The 27,577-nt window shown below is 37.7% G+C and overlaps 1 protein-coding gene across 1 annotated transcript in view; it reads right to left on the bottom strand.

The window, feature by feature from the left end:
- Nucleotides 1–27,577, bottom strand: part of SLC49A4 (solute carrier family 49 member 4) — a 77,707-nt gene that overhangs the window by 43,389 nt on the left and 6,741 nt on the right. Inside the window, exons 2-4 of the mRNA XM_028110567.2 lie at nucleotides 26,274–26,367; nucleotides 9,341–9,606; nucleotides 2,861–2,990 (exon numbers count right to left, since the gene is read on the bottom strand). Coding sequence (XP_027966368.1) covers nucleotides 2,861–2,990; nucleotides 9,341–9,606; nucleotides 26,274–26,367 — 490 coding nt within the window. The remainder of the gene's footprint in view (nucleotides 1–2,860; nucleotides 2,991–9,340; nucleotides 9,607–26,273; nucleotides 26,368–27,577) is intronic.

Here is a 27,577-nt window from a genome sequence, read left to right as displayed (position 1 = left end):
AAAGTTTATATGGAAGAATATAAGTCCCTGGAAAGCTAACTTATCTTTAAACAAATATGAAAAAGGAGGACCTTATCCTATCACATATCAAGACAAACTGCTTGGCTGTAACAAAAAGTGGTATGCAAATGGCTCAAGAACAAGCACAATGGAGGAGAACAGAGGACTAACAAACTGCTAATGATTTTTCAGTAAATAGTGCTAGTTTCTTTTATGTAAAAAAATCCCACAAAACTCCAGGATCATTAGTTAATATCACATACTAAGGTAGATTTTAGGTGGGAATACCTCAATGTAAAAGATAAAACCAGAAAGTTAATAATTAAGGAATCCACAGACAAAATTTGTAGGCAGATGACAGAATGGGATAGATATTTGAAATTTTTTATTTATTATTATTTTTAAATATTTATTTTTAAAACTTTTATTTTTAAGATTTTTATTTATTTGAGAGAGAGAGAGAGAGAGAACAAGCAGGGGGAGTAGCAGACAGAGAGAGAGGGAGAAGCAGACTCTCCACTGAGCAGGGAGCCCGATGCTGGGCTCAATCCCAGGAGCCAAGGCAGCCGCTTAACCCACTGAACCACCCACCCAGGCTCCCCTAAAGATTTATTTATTTATTTTAGAGAGATAATAAATAAATAATGGTGGTAAAAATTTTGGAGCATAACCAGTGATTTTTTTGTTTCCCCAGAAAATGGAATTAGAATCCAGAACAGCAGTTATTCTGATTAATCCACAAAGTAATGACTTCAGGCATCCTCTGAAGGACCAGAGAAAATTACATTGATAGGCTAGAGGGGTGGGGCATGGCAGGTCCAAAGAACTCCCCTAGAGAGCACCGCCCAGAGGCAATGCTGCAGACTTAACAAATAATGGAAGAAATGAAGTAACGTTAGGCATTGGTGAAAAGGTGTTTTTATAGAGAGGAAAGATCTTATACTTTATGGTTTTAACAGAGAATAAAGATCTTGACTCTAGAGTAATTAGAAGTAAACACAGGGTATATATTGTGGTCAGAGTGATACTTTTAGGTTGTTTTTCCTTGTCAGAACAATTTCTTACACAGCTCCTTAGCTTAAAATCCTTAGGTGGACTCCTCATTTTCCACAGAGTAGTCCAAATTATTAGTCTGGCATAATATGACCTAACCCACCTCTCCTGATTGCTATCGAAACTCTGATGCTGCATAGGGAAAAACTTAAACAGCATTAAAAAAATCCTATCATTTTAAACTATCATCTTACACATATGCGCCACTGGTCACCATCCAATTTGACGAATATTTTTATTTGCCTATTATGTGGAAGGCAATATTCTACGTGCTACAGAGATGTGATTTTTAAAAACTTTCTGTTGTACTCCAAAGTAAGAAGTATATTTTTACTTTGTGATTTCCCCACATGTACATACATATATTCTGAAATAAAAGTCTCACAAAAAAAAGTACCCTTACTACATGTGATAAATAATATTTCCATTCTAGCTTCTATCATTCTACTTTTTTTCTTAAAGGTGGTCTACCTACTAAATTAGTTGGCTGTGAACCAAAGCTTGAAAAAAAATGTTACACAGCTATGCTAACTTGGGAGCCACCAGCCAGACACGGCTTTTGAATATTTGAAATGTGGCTAGTCCAACTGAGGAAATGAATTTTTCATTTTATTTCATTGTAATTAATTTAAAGAAAATTCTAAACAGAAGCAGTGAAAAGTACTTTCCCATTAACCACAATTTTATTTTTTTGGTAGGACTATATTTCCCTTTAACTGCTGCATTGGGTAAGATATTATTGTAATGTGCTAGGTGTGGCATGTGTTGTTTCTGTCACTGATCTGGGTGTCAGTGAACTGACTCAGTTCTCATTGTTTTTTTTTACACAGATATAACTTTGTAATTTGCTTATTTGAATATTTTATGAAGAAAAATAAGAGAGTAGAAGAAAATATGTTGGAAATTTCACAATGAATGGCAACTGCAATTTGTTGCAGCAGAGCAAAACGAATGCTGTGTAAAAAAAATTTAAGACAATTAAGCGGATAATATTAAGGGACATGTTCAGCAAATACACAGTAAATTTTATAGGAGGTTTCTTCTCATCAGTCAAAAAGGAATAAAAAAAATTAGTTACTTAAAATCAGAATTAAATGTCCAATAAACATTTAAAAAATTTTTTTCACAGATCTGAGTTATCACTTTGGCCAGCTATAAAATGGTTTCGATTCATGTACAAAAAGAAAACCATTTTAATTTTTAAAAAATTTTTTTAAGATTTTATTTATTTATTTGAGAAAGAGCATGAGCATGAGCAGGGTGGGGGGCAGAGGGAGAGGGACAAGCAGATTCCCCACTGAGCAGGGAGCCCAAAGCAAGGTGGGGCTTGATTCCAGGAGCCTGGGATCATAACCAGAGCCAAAGGCAGATGCTTAACTGACTGAGCCACCTAGGCGCCCCTGTTTTTGGTGATTTTTAAAAATAGATTTCTGACAGGGCGCCTGAGTGGCTCGTCAGTTAAGCGTCTGACTCTCGGTTTTGGCTCAGGTCATTATCTCATGGGTCTTGAGATCTAGCCCCACAGTGGGCTCCACACTCTGCGTGGAGTCTGCTTGGGATTCTCTCTCTCCCTCTCCCTCCACCCCTCCGCACTGCGCGCATGTGCATGTGCTCTCCCTCTAACCAATAAATCTTAAAATCAGATTTCTGATAGGAAACCGCTCTAAAATATTTAATTACTTTATCAATTATTTGCAGCCTGATTAATGGGTTGCTGAAAAATTACCACCCTAAATTACCTTAAATAAATGTGAAATTATCTTGAAGGTGCTAGTCAGAACCACTCAGTGATTCAAAGTGTATTTACCTTAATAATCTACAAAAGCTCCGCCGATAACTCAGCCGCTGGCTAGCTGCAGCAACACTGGGAGGAAGTGGAGGTCGGGGTGGGAAATAAGCTAATGTTGCAGAAAATAGTAAGCAGACAACTCCAAATTCTGAGGGCAGGGGAGAAAAAAAAAAAGAATAAAATGTTAATCAGATAACATAAAAAGTTCAACATTTCAAGTATTTATTTATCTAACAAATCATTAACTAAGCTCTAGGCATAAAAAGATAAGCAAAATATAACACGCAGCATAGTTAGTTCAGTCTTGTGGAAAAAAAAAACAGATATGTAAAGATACAAATTTCAGCAGGTCCTAGGTAAGAGGTCATACTATGGTACACTACATAGATGAAAAGACTGAGGCAGAAACAAATGTTACTCTATGGAGAACATTAAAAACCAACAGTATTGTAGTATAAGATTTTGAAATAGATCTGACTGTATAGTAAGTATGGTACTCAGAAGGAAAGTGTATGATACTAACAGGAGAGAAGGTTTATTTGATCAAAGATTGGATATTCCAAAGCACAGTGTAGGACAGACTCAATTTATAGGGTGGATGGGGAATTTGAACAAAAGAGGAAAGCATCCAAAAATAAGAAACCAAGAAACAGAAAGCAAAATTTAATGAATAAAAAGACTAGCTACTGTAAAATACTAAACAATTAGAAGTAAAATGAACATCCAAACAATCTTAATTTGGTACCATTAATAAGAAAAAGATCCTAGGAGTCCTGATCATTCCCTCCAGAGTTCTGGCACTTTTAAGTCCCAACTTTTGTTGTGTCCAATTTAGTAGAAAAGCATGACTCCCAAAAGAAAAGTTAGGAAACCTGGAGTAGAGACTTGCCTATGCCATTAATTAACTTTTAATTTGAATGAATCCTTTATTCTTTGTTGTCAATAAAGGGACTGGGCTAAGTGATTTCTAGAGTCCACTCAGTTAGATAATTTTAATTATAATTCTAGGGCTATATTCTTAGCAAAAGGTACAATATTCCTATAAGACATTTAACCATACATAATGTCTTCGTTTTTTTGTCAGTTTGAGGAGCAATAAGAAGTTAATGAACTGTTCTAATTTACAGAACTTCTAATTAACAACAGTGAATAAGCATCTTCCATATACTTATTGGCCATTTGTATTTCTTCTTCTGGGATTGCCTTGTTCATATTCTCTCTATGGGCATTTTTGTAAACAGCTTCAGAGAGATAATTTGCACAATACACAAGTCACACATTTAAAGGGCACAATTCAGTGATTTTAGTATATTCACAGAATTGTGCAACCATCACCACAATCAATTGTAGGACTTTTTCAGCATCCCCCAAAGAAACTCTGTAGCTATTACCCACCCCCCACCCCCAAATCTCCCAGCCCCAGGCAACCACTCCCTAATCTTTCAGTCTCCCTGGATTTGAGTATAATGGGTATCTCATATAAATGGAATCCTATGTGGTCTTTGTGACCTGAAGCTTTCATTTAGCATAATGTTTTGAAGGTTCAACTATGTTGGAGCATGTATCAGTACTTTTATTCTTTTCTATTGCCAAATAATATTCCATTGAATGGACAAAGCACTTTTTTTAATCCACTTAAGTTGATAAATATTTGGAGTCTTCCCATTTTTTGGCTATTATGAATGACGCTACTATGGACATTTGTGTATAAATTTTTGCACGGATGTGTTTTTACTTCACTTGGGTATATACCTAGAGATGCAATTGCTGGGTCATATGATAATATATGTTTAACATTTTGAAGAACCAAAGTGGTTGTGCCATTTTATTTTCCTACTAGCAATATATGATGATTCCAAGTTCTCCACTTGTTAACCAACATTTCCCATTTTTAAAAAAAGATTTTTAATTTTTAAAGATTTATTTGAGAGAGACAGTGTGTGTGAGAGCACGAGTAGAGGTAGGGGAAGAGGGAGATGGAAAGGGAGAGAGAATCTCCAGCAGACTCTGCTCCTGTGCGGAACCCAATGTGGGGCTCAATCTTACAACCCTGGGATCACATGACCCGAGCTGAAACCAAGAGTCAGACGCTTAACTGATTGAGCCACCCAGGTGCCCCCTGAAAGATTTTATTTTCTTACGTAATCTCTACACCCAATGTGGGGCTTGAACTCATGACCCTGAGTTCAAGAGTCACATGTTCTACCAACTGAGCCAGCCAGGCACCTCATCCCATTTTATTGATTATAGCCATCCTACTGGATGTGAAGTATATCTCCTTATGGTTTTAATTTGTATTTCCCTAATGACTAATATGACAAGCATCTTTCGTGGGCTTGTTGGCCATATGTGTATCTTCTATGGAGAATTTGAGTCCTTTGCCCATTTTCTAATTTTGCTGTCTTTTTGTTGCTGAGTTGTAAGAGTTCTTTATATATTCTGGATATAAGTCCTTTATCAAATATATGATTTGCAACTATTTTCTCCCATCCTCAAAGTGAGTTGTTGACGGGTGTCCTTTGAAACACAGTTTTAAATTTTGATGAAATCCAATTTATTTTTTCTTTTGTCACTTGTGCTTTTACGCTTTCACACCTAATCCAAGGTCACAAAGATTTACTCCTGTTTTCTTCTATGAGTTTTTAGTTTTAGCTATTACGTTAGGTTTATAATCCATTTTGAGTTAATTTTTATGTATGATGTAAGGAAGGGTTGATCAAATGTATTCTTTTGCATATGGACATCTAGTTATTCCAGCAACATTTGTTGAAAATACTATTCTTTCCCTATTGAATTGTCTTGGTACCTTTTTTTTTTAAGTTTTATTTAAGTAATCTCTACACCCCACATGGGGCTCGAACTCACGACCCCAAGATCAAGAGTTGCATGCTCTTCTAACTGAGCCAGCCAGGTGCCCCAAACTGTCCTGGTACTCTTATGAAAAGTCAATTGACTATAAATGTAATGGTTCATTTTTTGGAATCTCACTTCTGTTCCATTGATATATGTCAATCCTTATGCCAATACCCTGCTGTCTTAATTAGTGAAGCTGAGTTTGTAGTATGTTTTAAAACTGGGAAGTGTGAATTCTCCAGCTTTGTTCTTTTTTAAGACTGTTTTGGTTATTCTCAGTCCCTTGCATTTCCACATAAATTTTGGGATCAGCTTGTCAATATCTTTTTATTTATTTATTTAATTTTATTTGGGGGAATCAACTTTTTAATTTCTGCAACAAAGGTAGACGGATTGTACTGAATATGTCAATCCCTTTGGGGAATATTACCATATTCACAATATTAAACTTTCCAACTCACAAATATGGGATGTCTCCATTTCTTTAGGTCTTCTTTAATTTCTTTCAACAGTGTTTTATAATTTTCAGAATGCAAGTTTTATATTTATTTTGTTAAATTTATTCCTAAATATTTTATTCTTTTTGAGGCTATTGTAAATTGAATTATCTTCCTAATTTCATGTTTGGGTTGCTCATTGTTAATGTATAGAAATACAACACATTTTCTTGCACCTAAAATCTGTGTTTTTAGGATGAACTTGTTAGATCTAGTAGTTCTGTAGTGGATTTCAGAGGATTTTCTGTCAGAATCAAGCTGTTTTCAATAGAAATAGTTCTATTTTTTTCTTTTGCAGTCTACAGGCCTTTTCTTTCTTTTTCTTATTTAGTGATCGTGATTAGAACCTCTAGCACAATATTAACTAGACAGGGCAGAGTAGACATCCTCATCTTATGCCTGATCTCAGGAGGAATGCCTTTAATCTTTGACCATTAAATATGATCTGTTCTGTGGGTTTTTCATAGATGCCTTTTGTTAGGCTGAGGGAGCTCCTACTGACTAATCTGTTGAGTGTTTTTATCTTGATAGGGTGTTGGATTTGTTAAATGCCCCTCCCCCTATTAAGATGATCACATGTTTTTTCTCCTTTATTCTATTGATATATATGTTAGCTGAGTCTTAGATGTTAAACCAACCTTGCACCCTAGGAATAAATCTCATTTGGTCATAATATATAATCCTTTTTTATATGTTGTTAGAATTGGTTTGGCAGCATTTTGCTCAGGATTTTTGGGTCTGTAGTTTACTTTTCTTATGATGCCTTTTAAATAATTTGAGTCATTTATCTTTTAATGTGGCAATTCTAGCAAAATATTTTTTTAAAGATTTTTTATTTATTTATTTAATTGACAGAGAGAGGGAGAGACAGCGAGAGAGGGAACGCAAGAGGGGGAGTGGGAGAGGGAGAAGCAGGCTTCCTGCCGAGCAGGGAGCCCGATGCGGGCTCGATCCCAGGACCCTGGGATCATGACCTGAGCTGAAGGCAGTCGCTTAACCAACTGAGCCACCCAGGCGCCCCTCTAGCAAAATATTTTTAATGGAATGAAGGGTCATGGGACAATATTTCAGGAAAGCAGACTGACAAATATGAAAGCACTGAAGCAATAACTGGGAAGCTTTGAGTAGAGGCTTCGGCTTCACTGGAACCATGAACCAGAAGGACATAGAGCATTAATACGTGCCCCAAAGTGCCTAAAATCCAGTCATTTAAAAGACACAATTATCGTGTAAGTTTTCAGTAAGAAGAATGATATGACCAAAATAAAGTTTAAAATTTATGTGACACTGCTTTCAGTTTTATTTATTTACTTTTAAATTTCATTTTTTATTTTTTTAAGCAAAGAAAAACTTACTTTTTTTTTCAAGATTTTATTTTTAGGTAATCTCTACACCCAATGTGGGGCTTGAACTCACAACACCAAGATCAAGAATCGCATACTTCACCAACTGAGTCAGCCAGGTGCCCCTCAATTTTTTTTCTTTAAAAGGAGTTGTATAAGGGTGTGGGGGGGGCTAAATGCTTTATTTATGCCACAGCCTCTGCTTTTGCTTTATTCCCTCTAAAACACATTTTGAAATGTAAATCTCATTGTATAATTCTCTCATGTAAAATTCTTCAGAGTGTGGCCTTTGCCTACAATGTAGTGAATTTCAAGCCCATTAGCCTTGCTTAGAAGGCTTGTATGGCCTGGCTTAGCTGTCTAGCTAAATTTATCTGTCACTACTCTCACCAAGTTTAAGCCAGTCTGGGCTCTGAGTTGCTTGAATATACCAAGCTCTCATCCCTTACAAAGCTTCTCCTCCATGGCTCCCTCTCTTTCTAGTATGTTCTTCCTCCTGCCCACTGTATTTGGCTAACTTCCTCTCATCCCTCAGGCTCCACCTTAGATGCTGCATCTCCAGGAAGCTCTACTTAACCTCCAAAATCTAGGTTAGGTGCTCCTCCTGAGGTCTCAGAGCAACCGTCAGCCTTTGGTTATGGCACTTACCACCCTGTTTTACAACTGTTTACCTATCTGTTCCTTTGGGACACAGAGTTCTGTGAAAGGAACCATGTCTACCTCAGTGCCTAGCACAAGGACAGATACACAGGAGGTCCAAATAGATGTGTTCAATTAATAAGTGAATAAATACAAAGTTCATCATAATATGGTCCCGTATCTCTCTAGCCTCATTTTCTGCCACTTGTTACCTACACCCAAACACACATACTTACACTACTTCAGCCATATGAAATTATGTGCAGTTCTTTGGACATATGGAGCTCTCTCATACCCATATCTGCCCTTGCAGTGGCTATTCCTTCGATACAGAATGCCTTACCTCATTTGAACACTTGGTGAACTATGAAATTCTTAACTTCAATTATCACATTCTTGGTGAAGTCTTCCCCAACTCCTCAACGTCTCTCCAAACTCAGGCAAGTTAGGTCTCTCAAGCTCTGTATATCTATTTGTAGAGCAACGGTCTTCTCAGTGATCTTACCAATTCCCAGTGCTTAGCATAGTGCTTAGTATATATAAAAACTTATGAAGAGTTTTCTGAACGCAGAAGGAAATAGCAAACAGGCATACAGGGCGGAGGAGTCTGTAGGATACTGTAATGTAAGTGTGGAGTAGGGCTTAACCTTAGAAAATCTTTTGGAAAGGTCAATATCCCTTATTAATAGACTTAACATAGAGAGGATACGATATGAAGAGAAGAATAAACTGTGGGTGACCTGGGTTTACCAGGTCATAGAGGAGTGGGGAAATTGCAAAGGAGAAAATGGGCTTAACAGCTACCAGTGGATGGTTAACAAATATTTATTGTGGATCATGATGTTTAGTTTTCTATTCTGATAAAGTATCTAGAAAAGACACTAGACAATGTGTTCTACACTGCCTAGTTGTAAATGTATGGGAAGAATAAAATTAAGAAATAAACTTCTGTGCAGCAATAATACATTTTAAACTTAATAACTTCCTAGAAAGGATAAGTTTTACATAGGCATGTCCATATTCCATGACAAGAAAAGCACACATGTGCATATGTATATTTTGGTCCTCTTAAGTGTTTCATTAGAAGTGATCTTGTATACAGGGCAGAGTAGAGAGGACTGGGATAAAGACAAAGTAGAGCAGGAAGAAAATAAACTGCAAAATACCTGCATACAATACAGTCTCTATGAGATCTTTAATGTGGGTCCTGCTCGTCTCTGAAGCAAGAAGAGGCGATGTCCCATTGGGGGCTGGAACGACCAGTGGCCCAACTAAAAATGCGCATGCTCCACCAAGGTAACTGAGCATTGACGCAATGGCTGTGGCGGTGGCCCGTTCATCTGCAGAAAACCACGTCGTAGAGAGGAACGGGGCTGCATTCATTACCGTTGGACCTGCCAATCCATTTAACAACTGTCCTCCATGGATTAATCTGGAATTAAAAAAATTAGAAGGCTGTGAGGCAGCTGAAACAGACATTTCTATATAAGAAGAAGTTAGCCAAACTGCAGTTTAACTCTGGCATTAAGGATACATGTCTGTAAAAAACAGGACACGTCTGCAACATAAAGCATGCGACTCCCCACGAGGGAGACCAAATGCAGTAATAGTTACCCCTTATTCATTTCGCAAATATTTACTGAAGCCTCTGATTTATGCCACATGCCACACTAAATACTCCAAATAACCTTGTTTCATTCGTTACAACAACCCTATGTGGTAGCTATTATTATCTTTATTTGTTGAGATGTTAAAGCCTCTGTATAGAAAGATTAAGGTACTTGCCCAAGTGCTAATGGGCAAAGCAGAGATTTGGACCCAGGTTGACTCCAAAATTCCTATTCTTTCTACTAGATTGCCACTCATAAACAGACCTCGTAAGTGTCACCAGCCATTCAAATAACATGATTGAGCTCAACATGTCTTAAAATAAAGTGGTATTTTAAAAAGCACAATGGCATAGTATTCAGCCATAAAAAGAATGAAATCTTGCCATTTGCAATGACACGGATGGAGCTAGAGAGTATTATGCTAAGTGAAGTAAGTCAGAGAAAGACAAATACCATATGATTTCACTCATATGTGTAATTTAAGAAACATATGAGCAAATGGCAAAAATAAAAAGGAGAGACAAACCAAGAAATAGACTCTCAGCTATAGAGAACAAACTGATGGTTACCAGAGGGGAGGCGGGTAGGGGGTGGGGGAAATATGTGATGGGGATTAAGGAGTGCACTTGTCATGATGAAAGAATAATAAAATGATATAAAACATTTCATGCCTACTCTGTGCCAGGTGACAGGAATAAAAAAAAGAATTAAAAAAACCCAAAAACCATCATTATAGTATCTTCTAACAGAAAAGGAAGTGGTTGAGGAATTGGAGGACTGGGGTTCTGGTCCAGCTCTGCAACTAATTAGTTGAATGGTTCTGGGCAATGTGTATTTGTGGGATTCCATTTCTTCTCCTGCAAAATGAGATTCCTCTAAATTCAGTATCTATCTACTGAGTATCTGTTAGGTTAAACTACCGTAATTACAGGAGCACCGCGTTCCTTCCAGTCCTAGTACTCTGGGGCTTTAATTGCAAGCGTTAGTGAAGAGTAGTTTCTTGCTTCCATTCCGTTTGTTCTCTTGCTCATCTCTTCTCAGTATTCTATTTAGTACTCTATCCTGTTCCTTGCCAACCAAACCCTCCTCTCCCATTGCTCCCTCCACCCCCAACACACACATTCTCATTCAAGAGTAGCCTTGAAGGAGAAGAGAAGCTGAAAGTCCAAAAAGCATACCCAAGAAAGGGAGGCAAGTCAAACTCTCCTGCCTTGGAGGTAGAGGAAAGGGAAGGAACAGTATATGGGATACTACTTTTTCCCCCATTTTGCTATTCAATCACCATGAGATCAAGTCTCCCCCCCCTTTTTTTAATAATTGCCACTTAAGAGACTTAGAAAAAGTTTTTTAAACAGGCATATGGGAAAGAGGTAGGGCCCTACCGTAGAGGCGTTAAGTGTGTGGGAAGTGAAATATGTGAATTAGGTCTGCTCAAATCTTTGTAAATGTTGGAAAACTTATTGTGAAGGCAAAAAGAGCTCCAAGAATCATTACTACTACTAAATTAAGACTGAAGACATTTCAAAATCTTCTTGTGAAAGGGGAACTATTTTCTAGATGACAAAAACAATTCAAACTGTTTATGAAACCAAATTCCTACTCCAAACACCAGTGGATCCCAAGCTATAACAGAGCAATTTCATCACAGAAATACTCTTCCAACAATTAGCATTGAGTGGTTTTATTCACGATTCATGATGGCCCAAGAGACAGTGCATGATGGCGCAAAGAGTAACTGCTTGATATTTAATACCTTTAATGAGGTGTTCCTGAAAGACTCATCTCATCTAGGAGGAGAAGGGCTGGAAGGAGCAAATTTTATTATGCCTAAAAATGTTAAGGGTAGAAAGCGAACACAGAAGAAAAACTATCAACAAAACAAAACATGATAAAACATTATGAATCCTGAGAGGATTAAGGCACAAAACTCAAATCATTGCCGTGGCTTAACTATGTGTTACCTCTCAGTGGAATCATGAATAGATTTTTTTTAAAAGATTTTATTTATTTATTCATCAGAGAGAGAGAGAGAGAGAGAGAGCACAAGCAGGGGGAGAGGCAGGCAGAGGGAGAAACAGGCTTCCCACTGAGCAAGGAGCCTCACGTGGGACTCAATCCCAGCACCCCCGGGATCATGACCTGAGCTGATGGCAGACGATCAACCAACTGAGCCATCTAGGCATCCTGAATAGACTATTTTTTTAAGCAGCAAACATGAGTCACAGAATGTGTGAGCTTGTGATAAAAATAGTATCCAAAGCAGCTATGTCAGCACTAGGGACATTTCAGATAGGTTCTAAGTCCACAAGGTCACTGAATTTGGGGGGCCAACCTAAAACATGAATTACCATAGTGAAAAATCAGTTTGTGAATTAAAACATGCTGATTTGGGGCGCCTGGGTGCCTCAGTCGTTAAGTGTCTGCCTTCGGCTCAGGTCAGGGTCCCGGGGTCCTGGGATCCAGCCCCACATTGGGCTCCCTGCTCGGTGGGAAGCCTTCTTCTCCCTCCCCCAGTCCCCCTGCTTGTGTTCCCTCTCTCGCTGTGTCTCTATTAAATAAATAAAATCTTTAAAAAATAAAATAAAACATGCTGATTTGGTATTTAAAATTATTCTAATGATTATGTGCATTTTGCATTAAAAGTCATCATGCACAAACACGTTCCTCACAAATGAACTCAGTAGGGGAACAGGACCCACAGGATCTTGGGGTTCCCCCCTGAATTCCTGGGAAACCTGGCAGGGAAACCCAGTCTCTGCTCTTCCCAGCATCTTTACGTTTTCCAGAACATGGTCTTACTCTTTCTCATAACTTGTATTCTAGAGTCCCTCAGGGTGTGGCAGTTACTAATATTAACTTGTTATAAGAACTACTGTCCTGCAAAATCAAGATTTTCATGTTTGCCTGACCCTGTTTTCTGTTACCTACCATTAACTAATCCTATTTTATGAAATTAATTTGTAAAAATGTATTTAAAAATAAAATTCAGTTTTATATCTAAAATCTAGTTTTCCCATTTAATGATAATTCAAAATTAGAGATATGTTTTTCTCTGGGGAAAAAAGGGCAGTCATAAGACTAAAATCACACAAATATTACAATAAACTCTTTACAATGACAATAAAGGAGATGAAATAATTATAAATTGTTCAATACAAGCTGTGTTAACTTATTCGACAAACATGTACTAAGTACAAGTATTGGGTAAGCATTGTGATAGGCATAAGTATATGGGAATATAAAATTAAAAAGCTAAAGTCCTTGCCCTTAGAGTCCTTAGGGGTGGTTGAAGCATCACCTATCAGCATGTACCAGGAATATAAAGAAAAATAAGGCAGTAATTAGTCCCACCCTAATGCCTGTGGGGCCGGTGATAAGAGTACTAATGGAGGACCTTGCATATCCTCCTTCTCTTCTGACCTCTGGCTCTGGTCTCCAAAATCATCACATGTATGCACGGGGACCTGAAGGTCTGACTCCAAGCTTTCCTGTCTTCCAAACATCTGCCCCTTGGCAACCCCTTGAGCCTGGGGAGTACACACCAGGGATGCGGTCCACTCTTAGACTGTTCTTAGGCATGCAACAGATGGAGGTGAATGACTGCATATTGGGAAGGCATCCCTAACTCCGTAAACATGTAAAATAAGTGGCTGAATGTAGCTCAGAAGCTAAACAAAGAGGTCTGAGCTAAGAGATATACTGGGGTTAGGGAAAAAAACACTTGAAAATAACAATATTTTTTTATTTTTTATTGTTATGTTAATCACCATACATTACATTAGTTTTTGATGTAGTGTTCCATGATTCATTGTTTGTCTGTAACACCCAGTGCTCCAAGCAGAATGTGCCCTCTTTAATACCCATCGCCAGGCTAACCCCTCCCCCCACCCGAAAATAACAATATTTTTAAATAGAGGAAGAGGAGTCTAGAAAGACAACTGAGAAGGAGCAATTAGAGAGGCAAAAATAAATAAACAAATAAATGAGGAAAGACTGGTACCATATCAGAGAGAAGGGTTTTGAGAAGAGGAGAGTGAATGGTTGATAGTGTCAAGTCATTAGAAAGATCATTTGGTAACTAAAATGTAACCATTGGACTTGACAACAAAGAGGGCCATTCATGATCTGAGTAGAAGCAGTTTCAGTAGAATGCTGAAGATGAAGTTAAGACTTGTGAGGAAATGGAAATTTGGATTTAGAGTATACTAATAGTTAGAAACAGATCCTAAAACAAAAATTTAGGTATGTAAGATTGGCAATGTGACAAGAAAAAACACCCAGCCTAAACGAATTGTCTGGACCGAAAAGTCTGTTGCCTTCACATACTGAAAGTTAAATGCCACTCACTGTGATTGTCCTAATGCCTTCTTAGCACTGGAAAGAAGTTGGCTTTCAGAAATTAACACCCATTGATCTGGGCTGTCAAGAAGAGTGATTCACAATCTTCAGTAAAGGGAAGTAGATCCCATAACTTAATGTCAATTTTTCTGCATCACCATCATATGCTTCAGTTTTGTTTTACAAGTAAAAAGTTCATTGCAGATAAGGAGCATGGCTTCTAAATTTGCCAGTGTCTCAAGAAGTCTGGATGCTCTCTAGTGACTAGAACACAGATTCAAGCACAGAGAAGTGGCGTTGCTGAAATATACAACTAACTTGCGCTATAAAATTCTGTTACCAACAAAACAAAAACTCTGTTACCTAAACACATACATCAGTTCCATTTATAAATTTTATTTTATTTTTTTAAAGATTTTATTTATTTATTTATTTGAGAGAGAAAGAGAGAGAATGAGCAGAGGGGAGGAGCAGAGGCAGAGGGAGAAGCAGACTCCCCGCTGAGCAAGGAGCCTGAAACGGGGCTGGAGCCCGAAATGGGGCTCAATCCTGGAGCCTGGGGATCATGACCCAAGCCAAAGGCAGCCGCTTAACCGACTGAGCCACCCGGTTGCCCCCATTTATAAATTTTAAAAAGTCTAAATTCAGTGATACAAAAACCAAGGTGATTAATATTCTGGAAATAAAGCTTTAAACAAACAAACAAACAAACAAGCAAGCAATCAAGCAAACACTAATGGTGGTCAAAGCATGGCCAGTGCTTTATTACCGTGTCAAGCGCAGTGGACCCCGGAAGGGTGGGCAGCAGTTAGGAATGGAGGTAGCCCCTGGGCAGTAAGCCCTGCAGCAGAAAGTGGATTCGCTAACTCAAGGGCTTTAAGTCCTGCTTCACACCTGATGATGGCCAGTACACATTCACAGTTACGGGACTACAAATCTCGAACTTTGCAGGCCAAGCTGTGACAGATCTGCCAGGGGGCCGGTGTGCTGCCCTCTTTCTTCATCTCAGTCTCCTCTCGTTGCGTCCTTGATTTACTCCCTCTCCCCTTCTCCCTCTGGTCTTTTCCCCGTTTCCTCTTTTCCTCCTACTTAGCTGCTGCCTACTTCTGTGTTTGTCCCATCCTCACAGGCCAGGTGGGGAAATGGGAGAGAGGGTAATTTCCTGGGCAGGCTGAGAGGCTATTAAAGACCTGGAATTGCTCCCGAAGCAGCAGCGGCAGAACTAGATGGTAGAGCAGGAAGAGCAGGTGCGGCTCACTAGTGTCAGTACTGCTGGGGGTTTGCAGCCTTCCCGAGGCCCGGCAGGAGGAGGGGAGAGGAGGAAGGGGAGTGGACCCGATGGACTTACGGAAACTTCACAAAGTCCTGGCCCTGCCCTGTGCCCCTTCACCTTCAGTCCTCAGTTATTACCCCGCCTTGCCCCCACGGCTGAGGCCTCAGTGGCACGTGGTATGGCATTTGGACACAGGTGCACTCCATTTCATATCATTCAATATACAGCTTTTCAAACAAATGCCAATAGCTAAAGTTCAAACTGAAGATCTACAGTTCATGGTTTTCTAATGTACTTGACATTTTAGTTTGTATTTAATGATATTCTGGTATCCTAACCTTTTGCTTTCTGACATCCTGGAACAAATACCTATGATTCCTCAACTATTTTCTACTTGGAATATATGTTTTAGAATTAGAATTTTTATAGCTGGAAGAGTCTTCAAACCTCACCTAGATAACCCACCTCCGCATTTTATAGATATAAAAATTGAGTTCCAGAGAGGCTAATATGACATTTAAAATCACACTAATCACACTTACAATTTTATAACTTTCTTTTCTCCAAAAAATACGGGGGGTGGGAGGAGCTCCAAAGTCATATAACTAGCTAATGGCTAAGCCAGGACTGGAAATCAAAATCAAAGCTGATTTAATCAGTCTACAAATCTCTCTACTCTTCCAATATGGTCTCATTCTGAAGGTTCTCTGTTAATAGTATAAATGAAAATCATTGACTGTTAAGATAACTCAAGGCTCTCAGATCCAAAGGCAATCAAGTATCTGGCATATTCTGATTCTGTGCATAGACCTACTTTAGAAACCTTTAGTTTATTATGACTAGCACTGGTGATAACATTAGAAAATTGGTTTAGAAACTTAGCAGATACTTCCTGTGAGTCCAGCATTCTTAAATTCTACGTATTTTTAATATGAAGTAATTTAGAATCCACAAAAATACTCACCTCTAAGATTCAATATGCCAATGGTTCACAAACTTTCTCACAATTCCTAATTATCCTGCAGCAGAATAAACTGGTATGTTACACCATTTCCTGGATATTGAAAATGGCAGAGTGCTAGAAATAGTTTTCCTTTATTTAGTCCAAGAAAATATATGGCAAAAAAAGGATCAGAGATGTTATGAATTAATTAGAGGGAAAAGGAAGTTAGGAAGGAAGAAAGAGAGATGATAGTAGAAAGGAAGAAGCTTTTTAGGGACTGTTGGTATAGTCTGTTTTCTTTAAGAAACTCGATTTCACTTCTGTACCCTTTAATAATTGGGGCTAATTATGATTCGACTAGAAATATCTGTTGAATATCTACTATGTCCAAGGAACCTATAGCTAGACTATAAAGGGAATATAAAGATGAATATCTTGGCCCTAAATAAACTTAAAATAACATCAAGTACCAGTTACAGAAAGCACATAAAAAAACACAGTGAAGAGTACTAGATTAGGTATCAGAAAACTCAGTTTCTAGTCTGAGCTAAATTTATTAACCGTGTAATCTTTGGTGAATTGCTTATTCTTTTGCTGTTTCAATTTCTCCAAAGGTACTTTATCTCACAGGGTTTTTATTAAGGCCAAATGCAATCCTCTCTTGGCAAGGAAGAGGGGAAAAATAGATGTCTACCTCCCCCCATTTTGTCTCATAACTTTTTTCTTTCTTGTAACTTTTATTTTGTCTTTAGTTTAAAAGTATATACATTCATAGTAGAAAAATGCATACAGAAAATATCCATAAATTCAATAACTCAATTAAGCAGCCCAGACAACCCCTACTCTTTTTTTTCTTTCAGTTTTTTTCCCAATGCATCTCTCAATACCTAAACATAGGTAACTAGATACCATATTGTAAATACAGTTTTATCCACTAATTTTAACTTTATAGCCTATCATAAGCATTTTCTCATTAAAGATTCTTTATAATCATAATTGTTATGGCTCCGTGAAAGTCTACTATAGAGATATACAAAAACTCATTTAACCATTTTCCTAATGTTTGCTGCTTATTTGCTAATATTAATAATGCTATGATAATCCTTGCATGTAAATATTTGCTACTTTCCAGATTACTTCTTTAGGGTCAAAGGATATGAACGTTTTAGGCCTTATGAAACCTACTCCCACATTATTTTCAGAAGGATTTGTAGTAATTTCTATTCCCATCAGTAGTGATTTGACAGTGCCTGTCTCACCAGCCCTGTCATTATTTAAAAAATGTACACACACACGTGCACTCAAATAACTTGGTGTTTAGTTTTCTATTGCTCTTATAACAAATTATCACAAAACCAAAGGCTTTAAAACAACACAAATGTATTATCTTACAGTTCTGTAAATCAGAAGCCCCCGGGTCTCATGGAGTCACAAAATGTCAGCATGGCTGTGCTCCTTTCTAGAGGCTCTAGAAGAATCCATGTCCTTGCCTTTTTCTGGTTTCTAGTAGCCACCTGCAAGCCTGGTTCATGGCTCCCTTCCTGTCTTCAAAGCTGGCAAGAGAGATTTGAGTCCTGGCATGATGCATCTCTCTGACTTCCTCTTCTGTTTCTCTTTTAAGGACTTTTGTGATTACACTGGGACCATCTGGATAAGCCAGGACAATCTCCCTAAGGTCCCTAAGGTCAGCTGATTAGCAAGCTTAATTTCACCTGCAACCAAAGCTTTCCCTCACCATGTAATGTAACATATTCACAGGTTCCAGAGATTAGGACATGGCTATCCTTTGGGGATGGGAGCATTCTTCTGCCTACCACACTTGAGAAGGCCAAAAGGCATCTCCTTGTTTTAATTTGCATTTCTCTTTTGATTACTGGTCTTTTCTCCTATTGGTGTACTGCAATTTTTCTCTTTTTGAATGAATGTTTTATATATTTATCTACCTGAGTTTTAACTGGGCACATGGCTGCTGAGCTACACGTCCAGCCTCTCTTACAGACAGCATGGCCATGTGACTAAGTCTGTACAAGTGGAAGTGAGGACAGATGACATACACAACCTCTTAGACATCACGGAGCGATGTAGTCATTGCCCTGAATGTCCTACTTCCCCTTCCTGGGAGCTAGAATGAGAGTAGGATTATGAGCCAGCTTTGACCACTCGGACAAGGGCACCACCCTAGGGGATGTTAGAGCCAACAGAAAAGAAACGTGGGTCCTTGGAGGGCCTCGTGGAACAGAGCTGCCTACAAGCAACCCACTATCTCCTAGGCTTTCTTCAGAGAAAAATAAACTTCTTTCTCATTGAGCCTGTGTATCTTTGGTATCTTTATTACAGAGCTTAGCCTATACCTTACTAATACATGGTCTGTCAATAAATGTGGACTTGCTGAATTATGAATTTAAAGGATGAAATCTGGGATCCAACATTTGTTATTTATGTCTACTATACCCAATTTTCCATTCACTTTCCTAAATTGCTTATATATTTTTGTATTATTTTATTTGTTATCTATCATACTTGCAACACATATTTTTCCCAGTTTGAGTTTTAACTTCGATTTGAGCCTAAAGGTTCAAATGTTTATGGAGTCAAACCTATTGACCCTTCCCTTTGTGATGTCTTTCATTGTTTTTATGCTTGGAAAAAAGCAATCTCTTTAGTGGTAAGATTAATTTTCCCTTACATGGTCTCATTTTTAAATACATAGCTCATCACTCCATCTGGAATATATTTTGATGCATGTAAAGTAACCAAATAGGTAACTGATTTTCCCATATATTAGATAAACCTACTTAATAAAATATGATTTATTTACCAATCCAATCCTACTAATTTACAGGTTTTTAATTATATTAAATTATCGATGTCTACTTCTAGTCTATTTTGTTCCTATAATGATATTGTTCTACATAAAATGTTTTAATTGTTCTTTTTGGTATTAAGAGAAAAAACATCTAGAGCACATCTTTACTCAGAAGAAAAAAACAGAGATGTGCAATAGACTTTGAATGTACTCTTCATAACATTCAACTCAGCCTATTCCGAAAATCCTATCAACATGTGTGATTGTGATTATGTACAGTAGGGAAGGAGAGAGGTATGATCAGGGAGGGGCCCATGGGGAGTTCTAGAATTCTAAATTGGGTAATGAGTACATGACTGCCTGTTTTGTGATTATTTCCCTAAAGTGTACATATGTTTTTTATGTACTTTCTATATGTATATTATATTTAATCTAAAAAAAGTAAATAAAAACATTCATATAAGCTACTGTATGGCCCCTTGGAAGAAATGTCTCAGAAATAACTATATCTTAAAGACAACCAAAAGGGGGAAAAAGTATTTTCTACACCTTTCTACTCTCTTTTTTCACCCTGTGAATACTAATCAAGATAAGTTATCTTCCCTTACCAATCTTTCTCTTTCCCATATTACCACCAGGTAGAAACAGTTGTGAAACTTGACCCCTGGACATGTAAGAGTCAAATGAGGCCAAATAAAATGACTGAATAAAGGCTAAATCTTAATCTGTTTTAAGACATTAAATATATCATGTGATTATACTGCAGGATGGGCAAGTACAATGCAATTTGCTTAATCAGTTCCCATTTAAAGTGAGGATGCTAGTACTCAGGGCAATAGTTCTCCAACTTAAATGAGCATAAAATTAACTAAAGGAGCTTGTTAAAATTGTTGATTTTGGGGATTCATTCCAGAGACTACATGAGTGGGACTGCAGTGGGGCCCCTGGGATTCATATTTTTAATAAGTAGGTAGTGTGCAGATCATACTTTTAAAAAACACTGATCTAGGAAAATCTGAATCTTAATGTATTTTACAAAGAAGAGTCTTAGTGTTGAAATCTACCAACTGTTCACTTTTACATCAAAATCTTTATATTTCTATATTGGGGAAATCTGCATATAACCTTTCCTTGCCTTTTTTTTTTCTTGTTCTCATTATTGAAACTCTAACATGATCATTTTAGTTTCACTTAACTTGTGCCTTCAGTCAAGAAGGTAATATACGCACATGGTAAAAACATTCCCAAGAGTAGGAAAGAGTACCAAATAAAAAGTAAATCTCCTTTCCACTCCAGACTTCTAGTTCCCCAGACCTCCTCCTTAGAACAACTAATGGTAATGGTTTCTTTCAGAAACAGTCCTTGCCATATAATCACACATACATATATCCCTACTTTTTTTCTAAATGGGAACATTTTAAACATAACATGTTACATAATACATAAACTGCCTTTTTATAAAACTGGACAATATATCTTGGAGATATTTCCATTCAGCACATACAGAACTTTTACTTCCTTTTCACAGCTGCATACTATTTCACAATATACTTTACCATAACCAGTCCTTTGTTGAAGACACTGACCTTCTTTTTTTAAGATTTATTTATTTATTTGAGAGAGAGAAAGAGAGAATGTGAGTAGGGGGAAAGGAGAGAGAATATTCAAGCCGACTCCCCGCTGAGCACGGAGTCTGCCACAGGACTCTGTCTCATGACCCTGAGATCGTGACCTGAGCCAAAATCAAGAGCTGGATGCTTGGGGTGCCTGGGTGGTTCAGTTGGTTAAACGGCTGCTTTCAGCTCATGTCATGATCCCAGGGTCCTGGGAACAGGCCCCACGTTGGGCTTCCTGCTCAGCAGGGAGTCTGCTTCTCCCTCTCCCTGCTGCTCCCCCTGCTTGTGCGTTCTCTCGCTCACTCTCTCTGTCTCAAATAAATAAATAAAATCTTAAAAAAAAAAAGTCAAATGCTCAACCAACTGAGCCACCCAGGCATCCCGAAGATACTGGCCTTCTGACAGTAGCCTTCGACTATTACAAGCAAAGCTGCACAAACATGGTTATCCCTGCAAACTGGCAGAACTTCATATGTGGGCTAATTTTCTAGAAGTGCAAATACTGGGTTAAAGGACACTGCATTTTGAATCTAATACATACTGCCAAAATGCCCTCCAAATAGGAATGCCCCAAACTACTCACACATCAGCAGGGCCCATTTTTTTCTACCCCAAACAACATATAATGTTATCACACTTTTTCATCTTTGCCAATAAGCAGACATCTACACATCTACATGCTGTTTTTAATTTTCATTTCTTTAATTATAACAGAAAGTTGAGCATCTTTCCCTAAGTTTATGTCATGTGTATTTTAATTTCTGTAATTACTTGCTCATATCTGTCACTCATTTACCTACTAAGTTGCTATCTTTTTTTATTGATTTGAAGAAATTCTTTTCAACTATGGAAATTACCCATTTGTTTTATTGCTGCACATATCTCCCAGCTTTTAACTTGTCTTTTGACTTTGTTTTACAGTACAGTTAATCATGCAGATATTCTAAATTTTTTTTAAAAGATTTTATTTATTTATTTGACAGAGAGAGAGATCACAAGTAGGGGGAGCAGCAGAGGGAGAGGGAGAAGCAGGCTCCTTGCTGAGCAGGGAGCCTGATGCAGGGCTCGATCCCACGACCCCAGGATCGTGACCTGAGCCAAAGGCAAGGACGCTTAACCGACTGAGCCACCCAGTGCCCCGATATTCTAAATTTTTATGTACTCAAATGTATGAAGCCTTTCTTCTATGGCTTCTGGGACTTATGTTTTAGTAGGAAGGTCTTCCTCATTCTCAGATTATTGAAAAATAGCCTCATTATCTAACACTTTTATGGTTCATCTTTTACATTTAAATTTTTGACCCAACTGGAATTTACTTAAGTGGTAAGACAGAGATTAAAGGTTTTTCTTCATTTTTTTGTCCCCAGATAGTTAAGCAATTATCATAAAACCATGTATTAAACAATCTTTTCTGGTATGGTCATTTTATTTATTTTTTTAATTAATTAAAAAGATTTTTATTTCAGTAATCTCTATACCCAACGTGGGGCTCAAACCACAACCAAGATGAAGAGTCACACGCTCCAATGACTGCACCAGCCAGGCGCCCCTGGTATGGTCATTTTAAATGTAATTTTGCCAGCTACAAGCATTTCAGAATAGAATATATTTCTTAAAAAAAAAAAATCTATGTTTACTAGAACCAACCTATTTAACTAACACACAGTAGTAAATGTTATTTATTATTTATATTAATGAAAACTACACTGAATTAGAAGATAACATGGCATGTGTTACAGGAATCACTGGATACACCTACAATTAAAAGCACATATAACTTACTGTAAGTTCACCTTCCGGAAATCTTTAAATTGTTTACTGGGCATGCAGTATCATATTTCATGCTACAAAGTAACATCATCCAGTGCTATACAGCAATGCCATTTATAATTTTTTTGGTATGATTTGCTTCCCGATCACAGAAGAAATGCTTTAAAGTTCATTATTCTGGGGCACCTGGGTGGCTCAGTCATTAAGTGTCTGCCTTCAGCTCAGGTCATGATCCCAGGGTCCCGGGATCGAGCCCTGCATCGGACTCCCTGCTCGGCAGGAAGCCTGCTTCTCCCTCTCCCACTCCCCCTGCTTGTGTTCCCTCTCTTGCTGCCTCTCTCTCTGTCAAATAAATAAAATCTTTAAAAAAAAATTAAAAGAAAAAATAAAGTTCATTATTCTAAGTTCCTCATTTATCTATGATGTAGAAAAATAGAAGTAGAAAAATAATTTTCCTGGATTTTTACTGGAACTATGCAGGTAAAAGAAATACTGATACCATGCAGTGATAGAACACTATTAGGAAGGTGGTGAGAAGAGTCTTGGTTGAGGAAAGAGCTTGTCAGAAGCTGCTTTTCTCATGTCTGGAGACTTACGGAAGCTAAGATACAGGAAGCCAAGGGTGCAGGGACATTATTCCAGAAGGCTGGGTCTGAGGTTCAAAAAGCTTCAAGTAAAACAGGGGCACAAAAACACAGATGGCCAAATACTTGTTTCAACGCTGGCCAAATGGATGTTACAAGTCTTCACCCTTTCCTACTGAGCATCAGACGGCGATGGAAGCTTAAAAGTGGTGATCTAGGGGCGTCTGGGTGGCTCAGTCATTGGGTGTCTGCCTTTGGCTCAGGTCATGATCCCAAGGTCCTGGGATCGAGCCCCGCATCAGGCTCCCTGCTCGGCGGAAGCCTGCTTCTCCCTCTCCCACTCCCCCTGTGTTCCCTCTCTCACTATCTCTCTCTCTGTCAAATAAATAAAATCTTAAAAAAAAAAAGTGGTGATCTACTGAACCTACTAGTCAAAAACACATATTCTAATTGTAGCATTTTCATTTTAACAGCTGCATAAGCACTGTTAATACTACTGCTTAAAAGAAATACTGTATGGACATAAAACAAAGTCTCATTTTAAGGGGATAATATTCCTACATTATAGATGAATGCATGAGGATTGAAAATTCAATTTATGCCCTCTTTTTATCAAAGATTCAATCTCTCTGAACTCTTTCAGTAATTCTCTTTCATCTCCTCCTATCTTTGTTTACATTTCTTTACGAGCTCTAATTTTTTCCCATATCACCTTCTTCACCAAGACAGAGAGTCAATTCTTTATTACTGTTAGAGCTTTATCTCTGGAAAGGATATAAAGGGAAATAAGACTAGAGAGAACAGTATGGATGGCTCAAAACAGAAGAAAAGCTAATAAAAATATTAGTGGGCTTTTTAAAAGAATGCATTATTAAAGTTAAGCTTACTGAAATTTGTATTTAAAAACTGTGGATGCCATATGTTTGAAAAATTAAGAACATCTCAAACACAATAATGAAACTCATCTGTTAAGACCTCACTCAAAGGGATAGGAAATGAAGACTAGCTTTCCACAGAGACCCATCATCTCTCACTTGGTTTATTGCACTGGCTCCCCAACTGGTCTTCTTACTCCTGCCCTTGACCTCCAGCTTCAGTTCTCAATAAAGCAGCTTGTGACCAGGGTTCTCCTCAGCTCAAAAATCACCAATGGTTTCCTAGCTCAGAAAAAGCTAAGGTCCTTAAGGATCTTGTCTCACACTCCCACCACCACCCCATAACCATGCTGATCTCATTTCCTATCACTCTTCCCTCGAAGCCTCTCCTGTCTCACTTGGCTCCAGGCACATCAATCTCCCTGCCAGGAGAGCTCTTCCCTTCCAGCACTTTACATTTGCTGTTCTGCCCGGAATGCTTGGTCCCCAGATAATGCATGATCCATTCCTTTGGGTTCTTACCCCCAAAAGTTATCTTCCCAGTAAGGTTTTTTTGTTTGTTTTTTGTTTTCCTGGGCCATTCTTTCTGAAATTTCACCATCCTTCCCCTGACATTTCAGATCTTTCTTTCCTATTTTATTTTTTCTCCATAACAGATACTACATATTTTATTTATTTATCTGGTTTATTGCCAGTCTCCCCAACCAGAATGTAAACTCCAAGAGGCAAGGATTTGTCTTTGGTGTTCTCTGCTGTGTTTCTCATGTCCAGAAGAGAGCGTGGCACACAGTAGGAGCTCAGTGAATTTTGTTGAGTAGGTGAACTGATAAATGAATAAATAAATAAAAAATGATTCCAGTTTGGGCTCTCACTTCTTTCCTGGTCTCCTCCCAGCTATCTCTACCTTCTGTAATCAATCCTACATACCTCAAATCAGTAGTTTACCCAACACAGGTCAGATCCTATTGCTGCTCTAAGCCACAAGAACTAAGTGGCTCACAACTGCCCAGTAAGGAAAACACAATTCTACAGGATGGCATCAAGATCCCTCATAATCTGGATAACCTTTTCTAAACTCATCTATTTATATCCCATTTTTATACCTTAACCTGTAGACAAGTATCTCCCAAACTTGAATAATTTATGGGTCCTTTTTTTTTTAAGATTTTATTTATTTGACAGAGAGAGAGACAGAGAGTGAACAAGCAAGTAGAGCAGCAGAGGGAGAGGGAGAAGCAGGCTCTGACCTGAGCTGAAGGCAGACCCTTAACCGACTGAGCCACTCAGGCACCCCTATGGGTCTTTTTTAAAGAGGAAAAATTTTTCAATGACCTTCAGGATCACATCCAAGGACCCCAGTTTGAGAAACACTAATTTAAGAAAATGACATTCCAGTCAATAAAAATGTCTTTTAATTACAGATTATTACTGGTAAAATAATTTTAGTAATATTCTAACCAAAAGGAAAACAAAACTTTAAAATCTTCATATACCTTGTACCCTCTGAGAATAAATCCATAGACCCCGGTGCAGAAATGCTGCTGTACACAAATGAAATTACCTAACTATCCCAGACGAGGCCTATGCTTACCTGCCTATATGCCTTTGTTCCTGTTACTCCTCTACTCTGGAATATTTTTTGGTAACTACAGTTATCAAATCCCAGTTCTACTCATCCTTCAATGCCTACTTTAATTATCACCTCCTTCATCAACTCTTTTTGATACCCTCAGCCGAAACTTCTCTCAGTGTCTCAGGACAGTTTTATACCCCTTCTGTTGCATTAGCTACATTATTCTTCCTTACGTTATACCATTATTTTCCCGTGGTTATTATCGCTCCTAGATAGCATGAAGATTAACTTGTTCTTTTTTTATTTACACAAAAACTAGTATAGTCATTTTCCATATGACAATTAATGTCTACTGAATTAATCATTATGTAAGGAAAAAAAATAAATGCTAATTTAACTATGACCCTCTACTGATCCTCTTAAAAATGGAACCGTTTAGGGGTGCCTGGGTGGCTCAGGCAGTTGAGCATCTGCCTTCAGCTCAGGTCATGATCCCAAGGTCCTGGGATCAAGCCCCACATCAGGCTACCTGCTCCTCCCTCTCCCCTGTTTGTGTACGCTCTCTCTCTCTCAAATAAATAAAATCTTTAAAAAAAAATATTAAAAAAAATGGAACCATTTACTAAAAGCTTATAACCAAACATATTTAATATATTCATAACAAAAGAAGAAAAATGTGGGAAAAAATTTTAAGTTATTTATAGAATTTACCTTCTTTTAAGCATTAAGTCTGATACAGGTATGCATCTTAGACCAGTTCCCAAAACCATAAGGAAGGATGTCAGAAGCACAGTTACCCGAAGACCTAGGAGGAAACAAAAAAAATCTGGGTTATTTTTTACATTCTTTTCATGTAAGTCCAGTGTTAAGAGCAAAGATTTTTTTACTCAATCACAGTGATATTATATTCCAGTATTTTACTTTTTTGCTAAAACTCCACACATGGGGGAAAAAAAACTCTCCATGCTGTAAACGAAAGGATTCTAACTTTAATAGAAAACTTGAATGATCACATCAAAGAAGAAGTTCCATTAGGTCCAGTTTTTCAAAATGAATGGCTACAATGTTTTATTCACATATAACAGTAAAAAATATAGAAGATAATTTTAAAGAACTAGCTATTTTTGTTTTATACTTCCATTATAAAATTTCCAGTTTTCAAATGCAAGCTGCAGAAACTCTAAACTGCCCCTAAAAAGTTTTTTAATGTAGATAGATCATGGCTTTAAATTTTCTTGAAAAATGACAACTGGCCAATTATGTATTGTACCTAATCAGCAGGACAAACTAATGCTTGTTATATGAGGTAGTCCTTTAGAACCCTTGACTGTGAACACAACAATGGTCTTTTTATTTTTCTTGACTTATCAGATGGCTTTCAATTTATAGAATGATACCATTAAAAAAAAAAGGCATGGCTTAGGACTTTATAATATGGATCAAACAGCTTTTCCCTTTCTATCCCAAATATAATCAATTATTTTAAAAATGTGTGCCAATAGTCAGTCACATGGATAACAAGGTAAAAGAGAATATAAAAATATTAAAATAAGGTAATCAAAAATAGACACAATATTCTAGGTATGGCAGAGTAGTTTAATGGGATTATAAATTCCTACTGCTGGAATGCTGCACTTCTGTTACTACTAAACCAATACCACCTGTTTGTGGCAGCCACATCACACAGGTGGCTCATACTGAGCATGTGGCAAAAATGGCAACATTTTTTCCAATTTCTCCCAAATTCAAAGCCTCCCGGAAACCATTTCACAGTGAATAGACTGAATGCTAATTTTTAAATCTAAGCTTTTCTTTTTTCCCCGGGGCTTTCTTTTTTTTGACAGAAGGGAATAGTTAAGTATTTTGGTTTTCAAAGGGCTTTTCTGCTTGAAGGTGTTAAAAACCAGACAACAGGCCCAAAATGGAGTTGCTCATGCTAAGCCTCATGTCACCAAACTGCCCTGACTTAATTTCAGTTTTGGTTCTCCCAGAAATGGAACACTAATCTAATCAAT

Source organism: Eumetopias jubatus, unplaced genomic scaffold, assembly GCF_037043125.1.
Source record: "Eumetopias jubatus isolate StellerSeaLion01/CBP00866 unplaced genomic scaffold, mEumJub1_p1.0 scaffold_1, whole genome shotgun sequence".
Classification (NCBI taxonomy): Eukaryota; Metazoa; Chordata; class Mammalia; order Carnivora; family Otariidae; genus Eumetopias; species Eumetopias jubatus.
Note: the sequence above shows the minus strand (reverse complement) of the source record. Positions and strands in the feature narration are given on the sequence as shown.